The sequence below is a fragment of the Labrus bergylta genome, chromosome 21 (assembly GCF_963930695.1).
Source record: "Labrus bergylta chromosome 21, fLabBer1.1, whole genome shotgun sequence".
Classification (NCBI taxonomy): domain Eukaryota; kingdom Metazoa; phylum Chordata; class Actinopteri; order Labriformes; family Labridae; genus Labrus; species Labrus bergylta.
This window is the reverse complement of record NC_089215.1, coordinates 19,224,631-19,239,884: the sequence shown is the minus strand read 5'-3', so window position 1 is coordinate 19,239,884 and position 15,254 is coordinate 19,224,631. Positions and strand designations below refer to the sequence as shown.

At 39.9% G+C, this 15,254-nt stretch overlaps 3 protein-coding genes across 3 annotated transcripts; 2 read left to right on the top strand and 1 right to left on the bottom strand.

Annotated features, from left to right (window-relative positions):
* Positions 1 to 258: 258 nt before the first annotated feature.
* maff (v-maf avian musculoaponeurotic fibrosarcoma oncogene homolog F) lies at positions 259 to 6,223 on the bottom strand. The gene is made up of 3 exons (XM_020644831.3): positions 6,006 to 6,223; positions 3,356 to 3,449; positions 259 to 3,213 (listed from the first exon to the last, which is right to left on the bottom strand). The coding sequence occupies exons 1-3, from the start codon at positions 6,092 to 6,094 to the stop codon at positions 2,770 to 2,772; spliced, it is 627 nt and encodes a 208-aa protein (XP_020500487.1). The 5' UTR covers positions 6,095 to 6,223; the 3' UTR covers positions 259 to 2,769.
* A 1,261-nt stretch (positions 6,224 to 7,484) lies between these two features.
* Positions 7,485 to 9,891, top strand: tomm22 (translocase of outer mitochondrial membrane 22 homolog (yeast)). Its single transcript, XM_020644827.3, has 4 exons — positions 7,485 to 7,764; positions 8,147 to 8,265; positions 8,504 to 8,621; positions 8,834 to 9,891. Exons 1-4 carry the CDS (start codon positions 7,675 to 7,677, stop codon positions 8,906 to 8,908), a joined length of 402 nt encoding a protein of 133 aa, XP_020500483.1. The 5' UTR covers positions 7,485 to 7,674; the 3' UTR covers positions 8,909 to 9,891.
* A 588-nt stretch (positions 9,892 to 10,479) lies between these two features.
* dmc1 (DNA meiotic recombinase 1) lies at positions 10,480 to 15,252 on the top strand. The gene is made up of 13 exons (XM_020644842.3): positions 10,480 to 11,043; positions 11,714 to 11,758; positions 11,839 to 11,985; positions 12,128 to 12,210; positions 12,400 to 12,452; positions 12,559 to 12,600; positions 12,700 to 12,772; positions 12,986 to 13,077; positions 13,204 to 13,277; positions 13,454 to 13,568; positions 13,719 to 13,779; positions 13,891 to 14,007; positions 14,507 to 15,252. The coding sequence occupies exons 1-13, from the start codon at positions 10,990 to 10,992 to the stop codon at positions 14,574 to 14,576; spliced, it is 1,026 nt and encodes a 341-aa protein (XP_020500498.1). The 5' UTR covers positions 10,480 to 10,989; the 3' UTR covers positions 14,577 to 15,252.
* The last annotated feature ends 2 nt before the right edge of the window (positions 15,253 to 15,254 follow it).

Genomic DNA, 15,254 nt, shown 5'->3' with positions numbered 1-15,254 from the left:
AATATATCTGACTCATATTAAAGTGTAAAAAAAAAAAAAAGAAGCGAACATTTAAAAAACAAACATGTAATAAATAACATCTTACAGTCTTAAAAGTCTATTAAAAAAACAGAACAAAACTTGAACTTGACTTTTTATCTCCTCATCAGAGAGATCTTGTGCAACACATCCTGTAGATCTGCTTCCTTTATGTACCACGTGTGTGTGTGTGTGTGTGTGTGTGTGTCCTCCTGCCCAATGCACCACAAACACACCATATTATGTACAATATGTACAACATTTATTATAATTAATATATAAAATAGACAATGTACTTAAATTTTCACAATAGAAAAAATACAAGTAATAAATACAAAAAACATTTTTGTTTTGCGAGTATTACAAAACATCCAGCACAGTTTGACAGAAGTGAGACGTTAAAATATCGAGAATAAATGCTTTTGCCACACTGATACTCATATAGCTAAATATATGCCTCATATCTTTAGGAGTTTATTTGTCGACACGGTCTAATGAGTTACAATGCCTGCTTTAGAAATGATATTGCTAGCACTATTCAGTGGCCCGGACTCCATGACAACAGGCCTGTCAGATCACGTCTCCGCTGCTCCTTGGCTGGTGGTGGTTTTCAAGTGAATAAAGCACCACCTCTCTCTCTCTCTCTCTCTCCAAGTCTTCCTTTCCTACTTTCTTTCTCCATCATTCAACAACTCTTGAACCTTCTCCTCTCCTCTTCCTCTTCCCCATCTCAATCTTTCTTTCCACTTTTCCTTTAACACCCTCGTGATCCTACCCCACCCAGCCATTTCAGTAGTGACCTTGTTGTTTTTTTTTCAGACAAATAACATCATAACAAATCATCATAGAAAAATAAAATCCCTCCAAGAATCCACTATGACAAGCCAGGACAGACATAGCAAAAAACACACACACACACAAAAGTCATCATACAGCAATATGGCCATTGGCTTTGAGCATATTTCTACATCGCTAATAATAATAATAATTAACATTTTGTAAAGTAATCATCATCGCCACACAACACAATAATTAGACAGAGAATATCCCCAGACTAGTCATAAGTAAGTACTTCTGAAAACATATAGAACATCACAGCACTCATTAGCTTGTCTTCTCATAATATCTACCTTTAAATACAAATAAAATATAGAATATATCTCTGATAAATGTCACTCAACATCTTCGTCTCTCAACAGCACATAGAAACGGTACAAATAAAAGAACACACAACGGGAATGTATGCAGAGGATTTGCTTTGAAACCTCAAGCGTAATTCCTACCAGATGGGACTCTGCTTTTACACTTTCTTTTTTAGCAAAATGACCAACATCTGTTGTTGGAAGTCTAGCAGGTGTGAAAAAAGGGGGGAAGCCATAGCAGACTGTAGCAAAGTTACTGCACAGTAGTGAAATGAGAAATGAGGGAGCTCAGCAGAAAAAAAAAAAAAAAAAAAAAAGAGGAGAATCCGGTGATCCTAGACGGAGAAATGTGCGGTCGGCAAGGAGTGATTACAGTCTGTTTTTAACTTTTTTTTTTTTTCCTGCAAGGTTTTGCAATTTTGCTACTCCAAAATACACTGAAGGCACTGCATTGATGTGAGAAATGTGTGCACAAGCAGTACACGTCTGCTCTCCCTGAACATGGATGGAGGGAGGGAGAAGTGGCAACAGGTGAAACCCAAAAGAGAATACGATGAGAGGAAAGGAAAGCTCGTCGGTATTCACAAATGCAGTGCAGCTCAACCTTTTTTTCTGAATGATCATTTCTTCTTCCACAAGCTCTTAATCGATCATTTCCTTTTTGATTTCTACAACAGAGCTGTAAATATGTCACTCAAATCTCGCACGATCTTGCCAACACATCAAGTGAAACCAAAGTTGAGAAACTCTTCATTGAGGACTAAAATAAAAAAAGAGACTCTCACTCTTTGGGACACAGAAACAGAGACACATGAGCTGTGCTGGAAATAAGAAACAACCAGCAGCTACAACTGTACCAGGAATGCAGATACTGTACAGCTGGAGGAGGCTGCTCAAAACGTCCACTCCAACCCACTTGGTATTCTGCCGTTGGTCAGGTGACATGAGGTGAAGCCCCTCCCCTCCCCTCCCCCCGGCCTAAGTGATGCATGCTGGGAGACGGTAGCATAAGGAAGTGCAGTAGCTCTGGTGGAGCTGGTCTGGCTTCAGTCAGAGTTCAGGTTAGTCCATGTGTACATCTTGTGTGGAACTGGGCGATGAGTGTGAGGTTTCTGTGCATGAGTGTACGTATATATATGTGTGTGATGACTCGACTCGTTCACATTAAATATGCTGTATCTTTTGCAACATAATCCTACATTTTTTTTGATAGCTAAACACACTAAATTAAATTTCAGTCGACTAAGCTGCAGCGTGTTAAAGTGGAGGACACCTCCACTGGTCTGGATGCTTTTTAACGGTTTCTAGCCTTTGCTTTGGAAAACTCAGCTCTGTTGTTGTCTGTTAGGTGATGTCACACACACACACACCTCTGTCAACACAGGTCTGAATGAGTCCTGCACATGTTATTCTACAGAATTGGTGATAGAAGCATAAACTGGGGTTTAGTATTTTTCTACTAATATCGTCTTTCTGTTCTCAGCTTGTGTGTGTTTTATGTTTGCAGGTGTGTGTGTGTGTGTGTGTGTGTGTGTGTGTATATATGCGTGTGTTTGCATTGCAGGTTGTATGCTCCCCCCCCCCCCCAGTCTGGTTCCAGCAGCTCCTTCTAGGACGGCTCCTGTTCTCTCTGTTGCTGCTGCTGTGGTGGACTCTTCACGATGGTGATGACGGAGGCGGTGTTGAGGCGGGGGGCAGTGGCCAGTAGGTGGCCTCCACCGGCCTCTAATCCCCTGGCGAACCGCTGCAGTGCGGCGAGACGCGCGCCGAGCCCCTCCAGCTCTTTCCTCATGCCCGCGTTCTCCACCCCGAGCCGGTCCACCTCCCTCTGCAGCTCCGTTTTCTGCTGCTCCAGCGCCTCACGCTGGGAGACACGTTTGACCCGGCAGCTGGCCGCGTAGCCTCGGTTCTTTAAAGTACGGCGCCGCTGTTTTAGCTTTTGAATCTCATCACGGGAGAGGCCGCGCAGGTGGAGGTTCAACTCTCGTACTGTGAGGGACATGAGCTCGCTGTCCGACAGCATGGGCACATTCTCGCCACATTCCTGCTTCACCTGAAGAGAGGAGGTTATAGGGAGGAGGAAAAATAGACATTTGACCAATAATGCAAAATAAACATAGGGATGGGCAAAATTAATTTTAAACATTACGTCAATTGATAAAAATGTAAAGTGTTGATTTATGGCCGTGTGTTACCTTCAGGGCTTTGCTGCTTCTTTCTGTCGTCATGATCGAACTGTCAAAGATTTTTTTTCTTCCCCAGGCACCAGCCAACTCAGTTGCACACACTCTGGAAGATCGGAAACAGGACAAACACACACATTTTAAAACAAAGGTACATTATCACATGTGACCCAGGACATCATGCTGTTTTGGTCCAAGTTAAGCCTGACATTTACCATCCGCTCACAAGACAGCCAGTCATGCACGATAAAGAAAAGGAGAACCCTGTGCTCTTTCATGCTTCTCCAAAAACGCACTCTCTCATTAAACCCGGTGGTTACATATGAAAGAAAAAGGAGGTTTTGAAAGCAACATGCCTTTCTCTGTTAGCTGGAATTTTGAGGAGGAAGTTATCATGTGTCTGCCCTTTGGTTGCTCAAAGCAGGTGTCCTAACCAATCCCCTCAACACTTCCTCTTGTCAACACAACACCAACGGCTAAAACGTTTTATTGTGAAAGTGTCTGATGACAGGCAGCTCTTCGGATGAAATACATTTCTCACCTTTTCAGGTGACATTTGAAGCAGAAACAACCTTCATGTAGAAAACAGCTGAAACCTTTGAAAATCATTCGGTATGACTAAAACGCCAAGATTGTTTATGCAGACTTAAATTGCAGCTTCCAGTAACAAGATGTAATAACAGCAGTAAGAATGTTTATTTAAGTCTGTGCCGCCTTCACTGCTTTATTTGGAAGTTTGCTCCCATTCTTCTTGCTTAACAATTTCCAAACACTGCGTAGAGACTTCCTACACTCAAATGTTGTTTGGGGTTAAAGTCCAACATCCAATTGGACCAACTTGACCTGCTTTTTTCCCCTCTTAGTCACTTGGTTGTTTTTTGCCTTGCGTTGCACATCACTGTCACGTCTATGAAATGACTCGGCACTTTAACTGAAAGCAATCCTAGCTGTATTAATTCCACCTCCATTGTGACTCGATCACTTAAGATGCTGATAACGAGTAGCCACACCTGTGGACTGTGAAGCCAAAATATCTCAACCTTTCCCTGAGTCTGCCATGTTTTGCCCCGACATCATTAAAGCACTCGGGTGTTTTCCCACATTGCTTTCAGAAAGTGAACGTGCTCACTTTCACTTCACATCTTTACAGCAACGTAGCTTTCATTTAGTTTAAAAAAGAAAAATGTGACAAACAAGAATTCTACATATGCATGGAGTGACCAATAGGAGTCAACTAGAAACTTTACCCATGAGCTCACTGCATGCTCTGTTTTCTTTTTTTTTAAATAGATGCAGACAAGATAAAGCTGCCTGTAAATTCCTTTTTAACACCTCCTCCTTTACATTTTCGCCGGGTGACACAGTGTATTCATGATCTTTGATCCAATTTATCTATCAACAACAAAATGTTGAAGATAAGGTCATGTTTTCAGGAAAACCCCTCATTGTCAGAACCAGACTCAAAATCTGTGTGTTCAGTCATTTGAGTTTAAGTTGGCATGTTTAGTTGTTTCCTGAGAGGTACAGACTTCAATACCATTTATGACCCTCAGTTGAGGTTATTACGCAAATTTAAAGAGGTATTTTCAATTTGACTTCCATAACTGTATATTCATTTAATTATGCTGGGGTCTTCTATTAAATAAAAATACAAGGTGTTTGAGTAAATGAAAGTAGTAATATTAGGCCTACTTGTCTTCAAAACAGAAGAATATGCTTAGACAGCAAAAGTAGGCCAGCAACACATGTGAAGAAGGTTTTGGTAAACAGAGGGTAAATAAAACAGCTGTTACAATAGTCTGTAGTTGCTTAGAATAAACTGCATTTCCCGACAGGCGTGGGAAGTGGAAGTTGCAGCAACAGTGTCGTCCAACCCGCCGGTGGACTGTAAACCGAGGAGACCGCCGTCGTTTCGTAAAGTCAGGGTGATTCAGCAATAAACCGTTTGCTCAGCTCCTCCGAGGCTACCAGGCGGTCCAAACCCAAGAAACCCAGCTGTAACCACGTCCTCCTTTATTATTACAAATACCACAGTATATCCACGTCGATACTTCACTATAAATATCACTTTAGAGGACATAGTAATTCCGAAAGGAGAACGCAACAAGTGAACGCAACACTTCCAAACGTTCATTTACACTAAAATCACATTTAAATGTATTTATTTTTTACACAAAATGACTAATTAGGAAATGTCGAATACATGCCACTCCTGGAAACTGTATTTACTCGTTTAGCTACATGAAGAAACCAGCCGTATCCTTATAGGGAGAGGAGCTGGCCAGCCTCGAGTAAAAGCTCTGCTGCTATAGTAAACAGCCATCACGAGTGAACCTCGACATCCATTTTAGTAAGGCTTTAAATAACCAATTTAAATAGTTACAAAACATACAGTCAAATAAGGAAGTGGGAAGCCCCTCTGACTGTCAAATGTTACATGTATATAAACGTGAATGTGAGGACCGGGGCTAAATAATCCGCATCATCTTAAACATGCTAGTAATGTTAGCACCTAGCTCCGCCGAGCTAAAGCAGATTAAACAGCTGCCTGCTCGGTTGGCCAGTCCCCGGCGGTAATGGCTCCTTTTGTGTTCGCCTGTTATTAAAGGAATTCAAGCTTAATACTAAAACCTTTAATATTTAGAGAAAGATCATATTTTACCTGCTGTGTCGAAGCGACTCTGGCGACAAAATGTCAGTCCGCCTTTTCCCGGAATTACTCCGCTGCTTTCTGAGGTTGGATTCCTTCATTCATAAAAAACACAGGCGACAATGACGTCAGGCCTAAAGAATGAGGGCGGAGTCAACCCCGCCCCCGCGGCGTACTCCGAGAGGATGTAAACAAGGAATCCCTGAATCCCAGAACTTTTCCATGACCGGCCCCTTCGCTTTTTCCAGCAACAACAACTTCGCTGGAAAAGAGGAAAAAAAAAAAGTGAGTGTGGCTCACGCTTACCCTTCACAGAACAAAATGAAGTTTATCAGCCACAAGAGGGCGACAAATGAATAATAATAATCACAATAATCATAATAATCATAACAATCAAACACTGCATCTTTGCAAACTCTAATACAAATACTGGAAGTTGTCAGAAAAATAAAATCGTTTGTAGTTTCCATACCGCCGTCATATGTTTAACTCAAAGGAAATACAATTCTAATACAAGGGTTGGCTAACTGTTTGGATTCACTCTTTTGTATATATTTTTTCTTAATCCACCTTTTCCAAGTACATTGCAAGTTGGCAAAAAGGGAAATCTGAAACTGCTTATAGTGAAAACAAGATACACAATTAAAGAAACGCTCTATTAAAATATATCCATGAGAGGCCAAATGTATTTCTTATTTATCTATACAAAATTAGGATAATACAAGTTTTTTAAACTAAACTGTATAAATAATGAGTGAATGTAATAATGTCAAGAAAGAGCAGAATAGAACCGATAATAATAAAGATAATAAAAAGTGGTATCCCTCCTTGCTTTGTCATTGTACATTATTACTGCTTTGGCAGAACATTACACACAGTAAAAGCCAAAATTGCGTCATACAGTTCATTACACTATTATGTTACATTTTCCATATTTACTGCACCCAGTCACTACCAGGGGGGGGGGGGGGGGGGGGCAGTTTTGTGGTTTAATTTGTAACAAATGTTTCATGTCATGTACGTCTTTGTAACCTGCTACTGGATGCTTTGAATTTCCCTCTGCATCAATAAAGTATCTATCTATCTAACTCAGGGGTGGGCAACTGGCGGCCCGGGGGCCATATGCGGCCCCCATCGACCCTCAACGGGGAGCTCAGGACAATTTTTAAATATCAATTAATTAGAAACATGAATGGCAAAATCTGCCATGAACTCATGAAAACCAGTAATATGTCCACAGTAATATTTAATCACTGGTATATGTTGAGTTAAATTTGAGACATAATTGATTGTAATTGTTTTTGTATACTTCTATTTGGCCCTCTGGCAGTGGGAATTAAATGAATAAGGCCCTTGCTGTGACCAAAGTTGCCCATCCCTGATCTGACTAGTCAGTAAATAACAAAACTGTAATTAAACAGCCACTACGGCAGGGGGCGCAGTTCACTTTCTGTCGCAGTACAAGGTGACCTCTGCCCTGCACTCGTAATCCGCCTCTTCCTCTTCCCTGACAAGCATCACGCTTTCCCACTGTGACCTCAGACTGTCGTTGAGCCAATGCATGCCTCCTAGCACAAGTTTTAATGAAACCTGAAGGGAGAGCATCATAAATAAATTGAACTAAGTATCGGCTTCAGTATTTAATTGGTGACTTGTTCAGCTGACCCGACCCGACGGAGACATGGCCGAAATCGAAGAGCTTTCCCCGGCGTCGGGCCCGGTGTCTACCCGGCCCCCCGAAGACGAGATTGACGACGATGAAGATGAAGATGTACGTTACCAGTCCTCGTTGAGTAACTTTGAAATAAGATGAGAAAAAATGAAATGCAACAAAAAGTCGCATTGCTGTTTCCAGCGAGGCAGCTTGACCAGCTAACCATGGCTAGCTGCATGCTAATCTATTAGCTAACCAGCCAGCTGACTGAAGTGACCAATATGTGATAAACTCTCTTTGTGACAAACAAAACCACATTTTGGGGTTTTTAAAGTACAGCTTTCTGTCTTTTCATTTTCACTTAATGTTGAATTTTAATGAGAGATTGGCAGTATGTATTTAAATCATGATATTGTTGTAACATTTCCTCAGGTATCTACTTCTTGATTGCTCACTTTCAGTATTTTCGTCATGTATGTTTTTTTTTTGTCTCTTAAAGCTGGATGAGACATTGATGGAGAGGTTGTGGGGCCTGACAGAGATGTTTCCTGACACTGTTCGTACAGCAGCCGAGATGTCTGCACACTGCTCAGTCTCACTGGCAAAGAAGTTTTACAGGTATGTGTTTTAGTTTCACATTACCATTGCACAGGCTAAACACCACTGTAGCTCAATAGAGAAAGAGATTGACTACTTGGAAGTGGGTTTGATCATCCTTGCAGCAAACATTGAATAAGTTTATTATTCTCAATGGCGATGCATTTTAATTTTAATTGCAACTAGAATACATTTGAAACATGGGTGTTCTTGGTCTATCTTGGATATTAATCTGTTTTTTTTTTAAAACTCTTACCAGTTTCTCCCGCTCTGCGCTCTGGGTGGGCACTACCTCCTTCATGATCCTGGTGCTGCCTGTCGTGTTTGAGACAGAAAGACTACAGCTGGAGCAGCAGCAGCTTCAACAGCAGAGACAGGTGGGTGTCCATCTGAGTGAGCATTAAGGCAAACTATTATGTTTTTAAAAAAGTGGTTTGTTTGTATATGAGAACATGAACCAAAATCTTTTACAAGGGTAAGTAAGATGTATCGACATGAACTCAGGAGGAGGAGGCAGTATGAGTGGATTACTGTGCTGACCACAACACAAACAACCTGATTGATGGGCTCTTTTTTTTTGTTGTTGTAGATCCTGCTGGGGCCCAACACTGGAATGTCTGGTGGGATGCCGGGCATGATGCCTCCTGCGCCCGGCAAGATGTGAGAAACAACGAGGAGCCGTAAAGAACCTGAGATCCACTGCTCGCGATGCCGCATGGCCGGCAACGAGGAGAGACAGAGAGACCTTGGAGAAGAGCAAAGAACTGCATTTAAATGTGAAAGAAGAAGAAAAAAAAAGCTGTATGTCAACGGTGAAACATTTTGCTCACTCCAACGCATTGGATCGTCTAATGTGATCGGAGGAGGAGGAGAATGTGATGCGTTTGTAAGCCTTCTCCCTCGCTGTCTCTCCTTACTCTAACATCATGCAAAGACTTATTCCCAGGAGCACTGCTTCTGTTTTTTTTTTTTCTTTCTTTTTTTTAAAAATATAAACTGATATCAACATGAATAATGTGTTCTTTTGGGGACAGCAGGTACAGGTGGATACATTGAAAGGAAAAATAAGCAAGTAACCCATTATTTGTCTGTTGTGGCAGTGTGAAAAAAAACACATGTATAGTATGTTGGAGGTTTTGTTTATCATGGTTGCTGGTTCCTCTTCTTTGTGATGCTAAGGACATCTCAAAGACTGATCTGGTGCACATGTAGACCTTGTTAATTAATACGAATGTCGTCTACAGGATGGCCTGGTGCAGTTCTACCACTGAAATGACAGCCCACGTGGTGTGTTCTGTGCCTCAGTCTTTACAATACCCCCAGTTCCTCATCTTTCTACATGTGTACAGTAAAGTAGAGTTGCAATGCCTCTCACTTCCCACCTGCAACAGTTACTAGTTTTATTATTTCTCTGCTTTTAAACATGGATCACATAATGCAGCGACACAATCTGTTATTAAGCATCAGAAATAGAAGAACATTTACTTTGTCATGAAAGAGAGAAACCATGTCTGAAGTTACTTAACAAAACAACACTCTCTGTTGTCATACATGTGATAATTGAGAAATCCCCTTCGGTAAGCAAAAGCCATCTCTGTTTTGTCTCCAACACGACTGCAGTAATTAAAACTCCAAATCAAGTGTAAAGCCAAGTGTTTCCTTTTTTTTGCTGTGGTTTTGTCCTCAAATTTACTGACATGTAAATTGACGTGCCTAAAACAACTTGCATCGCCTTGACATTTTCTTTAAAACATTTGGCTCAGTGGTCATCGCTCAAACAGAAGGACAGGGGGGCTGGATGTGTCCTTGTGCAAGACACTTAACCCCAAGTTGCTTTGTCGTCGGGCGTCTAAATCTGTATGTAAATGGGATTAGTTAATATGATGGAAACTTTATATAGCAGCTTCTACGATCAGTGTGTGAGTGGGTAGGTATGGCCTGCAGTGTAAAAGTGCTTTCAGAAGTCAGAGGACTAAAAAGAAAGTGCTATACAGGCCATTTACCATTTACAACATTTTAACTTTTCATAGCACAAGTTTCATGTAGCACTGCCAAAATTATTGTTAGAGCTTTCTTTGACTTTTCCTGGAAGTCTGTACTGATGAAACTTAAGTGGGCACCTCAAATGATTATGAACCATACCCACACTTTGAAATATTACAACAAAATGTCTCCAGTGCTACATTCACTGCTCTTTCTTCAGCTCGTAGTCCTGGGTTCTGAGGGGAACATGTTCTCTTAATCTTTTTTTATTTTTTAACTCTATAAGTAACTTAATGGTGTTCATGTTTTCATTATCAAGTAGCATTGCCGCATTGACTCTTAAAGCCATGACTTTTAGCATGTAACAATGAATTCAAGGTCTGCCTATACGGCCATGGTTTCGGCCTGTAAAATTCCGACTGTACTTGAAAGCAGCAACATTTCACGAATTCCCGCCAGTTGCCGCTCGCGAGCTGCTTCACGAACAGATAAACACTCAACCTGTAAAATAACTTCATAAGTCAGGATCTCAAGGTTTTGGTCATTTTCCGGTCGAAGTTCTTGGACAGGACTTATTTATATTTTTTATACCATCACTGTTATTCTTAAAGGTTGCTGAAAGGTCAGAGAAGAAGTGAAAAGGTTACTTTATAGTTTGTCAAATTTGCGCTTTGAAGGCTAATGCTAGTTAATTTAACTTTACCATCACTGAGCAAATAAACTTAATTTTACCTTCAAAGATTTTCCATAAATACATTGAAAATGAAATCTTCTGAGGATCAGGTTGTTGAAGTAAATGGTTTCCAAGATGATGAGGTGAGTTACCATGTCACTACTAAACTAAATCTAAACTATACTACAAAACATAATTAGGAACAAACACTGACAGGTGTGTCAGATTCATATTTAGAAATAATTCACATCATGATGTGATTTATTAGATTTGTTTATTCGGAGCACATAAACTTTACAAGCAAATCCACTGTCAATATGAACATTTTGTGGTGTGTTTCAAACAGACACAAAAACATATAAATAAATAATAATAATAAAAATAATAATACATGAATAACCAGAGAAAATCTAGATGTATATACTTAAATAGATTTAGCAAGTGTACTTCTAATATACCCCTATATCAATTAGACAATTCTATATAGTTATAATAATAATACTATTAACAACAGCATCAGTAATTGTAGTCACAACAATTACAATAATAGTACCTATGCAAAGTAACGATTGAGAAAGAAATAAGAGAAAGAACACGCAAATCCAGTGTCTATTCACTTGTAATATATCTAATTGTAACAGTTGCTATTATTGTTTTAAGTCATAATTATAAAAAGAAAGAATTTAGAGAAAAACAAAAAACTGGAACAAATCCCCCCACCCGTCGATGCTTCAGTGGTTTCTAAGGTTTAATGTAATAATCCGGTTATTCAACAAGCTCTTGTAGATTTTTTCCCCCCGTTAAATCTTACAGGAATCCTTTTTCCAAGACATTGACCTCCTACAGAAACACGGAATTGTGAGTAAACAGCAGGACTGAAACAAATACAGAGTTTTCCATGGGATCAAACTGACCACCTCTCTCATCTATAATCACAGAATGTGGCGGACATCAAGAAGATGAAGTCTGTGGGTATCTGCACTGTGAAGGGTATCCAGATGACTACTCGCAAAGCCCTGTGCAACATCAAGGGCCTGTCTGAGGCAAAAGTGGAAAAAATCAAGGAAGCAGCTGGGAAAATGCTGGTACGATTACCTTTTCATCTCTGCACATCATGTCATCCTTCAACCTGATACTACTTCATTCTTGCAGCCTGAATCATCACTTGTGACATAAAATCCCTTTCAGTCCTTTGTCAGTGTTAGACATGTTTTCTTTACATTACAGAATGTTGGTTTCCAGACCGCCTTTGAGTACAGTGCGAGGAGGAAGCAGGTGTTTCACATCACAACTGGCAGCCAAGAGTTTGAGTTAAGATCTTTACCGCATATTCCAAGTGGAAGATATTCGTTCAAAAGTGTAACATCTTCAATTGTTCAAATATGAAGATATATCTTAGATATTTTATGCATATGACTTTTCTTGCAAAGCAATTTAAACAATGATTGCATCCGTTTTCTGTTAATTTCATGCTTAAGCATAAATATTTCCCTCTGCAGTAAACTTTTGGGGGGAGGTATGGAGAGTATGGCGATCACAGAGGCCTTTGGAGGTGAGATGTCCTACTTAAAATAATCTTTGTGATTACCTTCCTTATTAAATTTCACTCCGTTTGCAGGTCTGGCTAAAAGCCCCTAACATTATATTTCATCCTTCAGAGTTTCGCACAGGGAAAACACAGCTGTCTCACACTCTCTGTGGTGAGTAAAGAGCTTTTATAGCCCTTCTTACAGGATTGATGAAAAACAACCACAATTAAATTATATATATTAACTAAAACTGATTCTGTGTTTTTGTAGTCACTGCTCAGCTGCCGGGAGAGGACGGCTACTCAGGAGGGAAAATAATCTTCATCGACACAGAGCACACCTTGTATCCTCGCGGTGACGGCAACAGCCACAAAACCACTACAGTTTACACGTTACCCCATGAATGACAACCAACATGTGCAGATTAAACAACAAACTACATTCAAAAGAAACCGGTTAATGACTCAGACAGTATGCAAGACACTATCAACTGTTGTACCACTTTTCTTATGGTTGTGTTTCAAACTATCCTTGACTCGTTCCTGCCTCGTTCCAGCCGTCCAGACCGACTGAGAGACATTGCTGACCGGTTCAATGTTGACCACGATGCTGTGCTTGACAACGTGCTTTACGCCCGCGCCTACACCAGTATGAGGATTGGGGTCATTTAGATCAGAAAATAGAAAATTGTGTGGTGTGCAAAACTAAAGAAGTTATCCCCTGGAAAGGTTATAATATGTTGTTGTATAAAGTGTTGATCTGCTCATCTTTCAGGTGAACACCAGATGGAGCTATTGGACTTTGTAGCAGCTAAATTCCATGAAGAAGGAGGAATGTTTAAGTTGTTGGTGAATAAAATGATAAACTTTACAAACATGTTTCAACATTCACATCCTTTATTTGTTGTCCTTATAACTCTTTTAAACTATTGGGGGACATGAAGAGTTACTTTCATTTTATTTCATTGGAATACAAAGTCTAAAAAAAGTAGTTTTCCCAATTGTCTCCTTCTCCATGTTGTCAGATCATCGACTCCATCATGGCTCTTTTCCGAGTGGACTTTTCTGGCCGAGGAGAGCTCGCCGAGCGGCAGCAGAAACTGGCTCAGATGCTCTCCAGACTTCAGAAGATCTCCGAAGGTCTGATCCAGGAATGGGCTTTTGTGTATTCACCACAACCATCAACCATTCATCTTGTCTGGCCAACACATGGTGGCCTCAAATGTAATGGCCCTGTGTTCTGGTTTTTCCTGTGTATCTTATTTGCTGTTGATTTATGTTTGTTTGTAGAGTACAATGTGGCCGTGTTTGTCACCAACCAAATGACAGCAGACCCCGGGGCAGGAATGACGTAAGAGATGGAAAATTCTGTAATTCTGAGAGTATTATGAATGATATCCTGTTACTTCTGCTGACGCGCTTTAACGGGATGTTTCTCTTATTTCTTCTTCCCTTTTTCAAGGTTTCAAGCTGATCCCAAGAAGCCGATTGGTGGCCATATTTTAGCCCACGCCTCCACCACTCGAATCAGCTTGAGGAAGGGACGTGGAGAGATGAGAATAGCCAAGATATTTGACAGGTAGTAGGCAGTTTTTTTTTATGTGGCCCATAAAATACATGTTAATATGTAAGATTATATCACATTTGTAAGAGTGAGATTTCCCCAATGGGATTTCTTAGAATTGAAAGTAAAAGCTCAATTTCCTGTAGCCATGTTGTAAGATTAGATAACAAGCTAAATTAACAGTGTTGTGATTTTCAGTTACAAAATAGATGAAGAGATAGACCGTAATAAGACGGTTCCCATCCATCCTGTCATGTTACAAGTTTCTCATCTCACAAAGCCACAGACAGGGTGTTTACTTCACTTTAACATTTATTTTTGTGAGGACAAAAGCAGTATGTACGGCTTCTTAAGAACAAAATGTATAAGGTAGGTGTGGTCGGTTGTATGGGTAGAACTGAAAGACTTAATAATAAAGTATTTGAATCCAACCCTGACTTTAAGGTAAACACTTATGTCATTGGAGACTCACATTTGTTACCGTTTGTCGTCTCTTCTTTCTGATGTCCTTTAGTCCCGACATGCCTGAGAACGAGGCCACTTTTTCCATCACCCCTGGAGGAGTTGCTGACGCCAAAGAGTAACCGAAAAAGGGAGAAAGACCCCTATGTAATCACTGTTCATGGTTCCGGGCTATTTAAAGTAATTTATAACAATTTAAAGGACTTATTTATTCGTTTTTTTTATAACTTATAACCTTTTAAAGTTATCGTGTGATGGATTCTTGATGCATTTATTTATTTGTCCGTTATTTTTCCAGTGTTTCAGAAATTAAAAAATAAAAACACCCAAAAAAGACAGTAGTTGATCATCTTTTCTTATAGTTTATGTGTGTGTGTGTGTTTTTTTTAACCGTCTTTATTGACAAATTTAACATATAAAAAAACCTTAAAGAGGATGAACATACAACAGCAAAATACACAGGAACAAGTTAATTCAAACATGAATCAAGACTAGGGGGGATTATATATACAAATGAATAAATAAAAATCTAACTTTTCCAAAAGAAAACATCAGGCAAATGTAAGCAGACAACAAACTGGAGCAAGGACAAAAAAATTCAACAAGGGCCAGAAATCAAAACAAGAATTTCGATAAGTCAGCACTAATCTTTCTAACAATCCTAGATTTCATTTTTTTCAGAGACACGAAAAAATATTTGAAATCATTTATAAACCAGTCAAAGGAGGGTTTGCTGTTTTTCCACTTACGACAGTGAATATGTAATATGAGTAAAATAACATTTACCATGTCTGCAATTG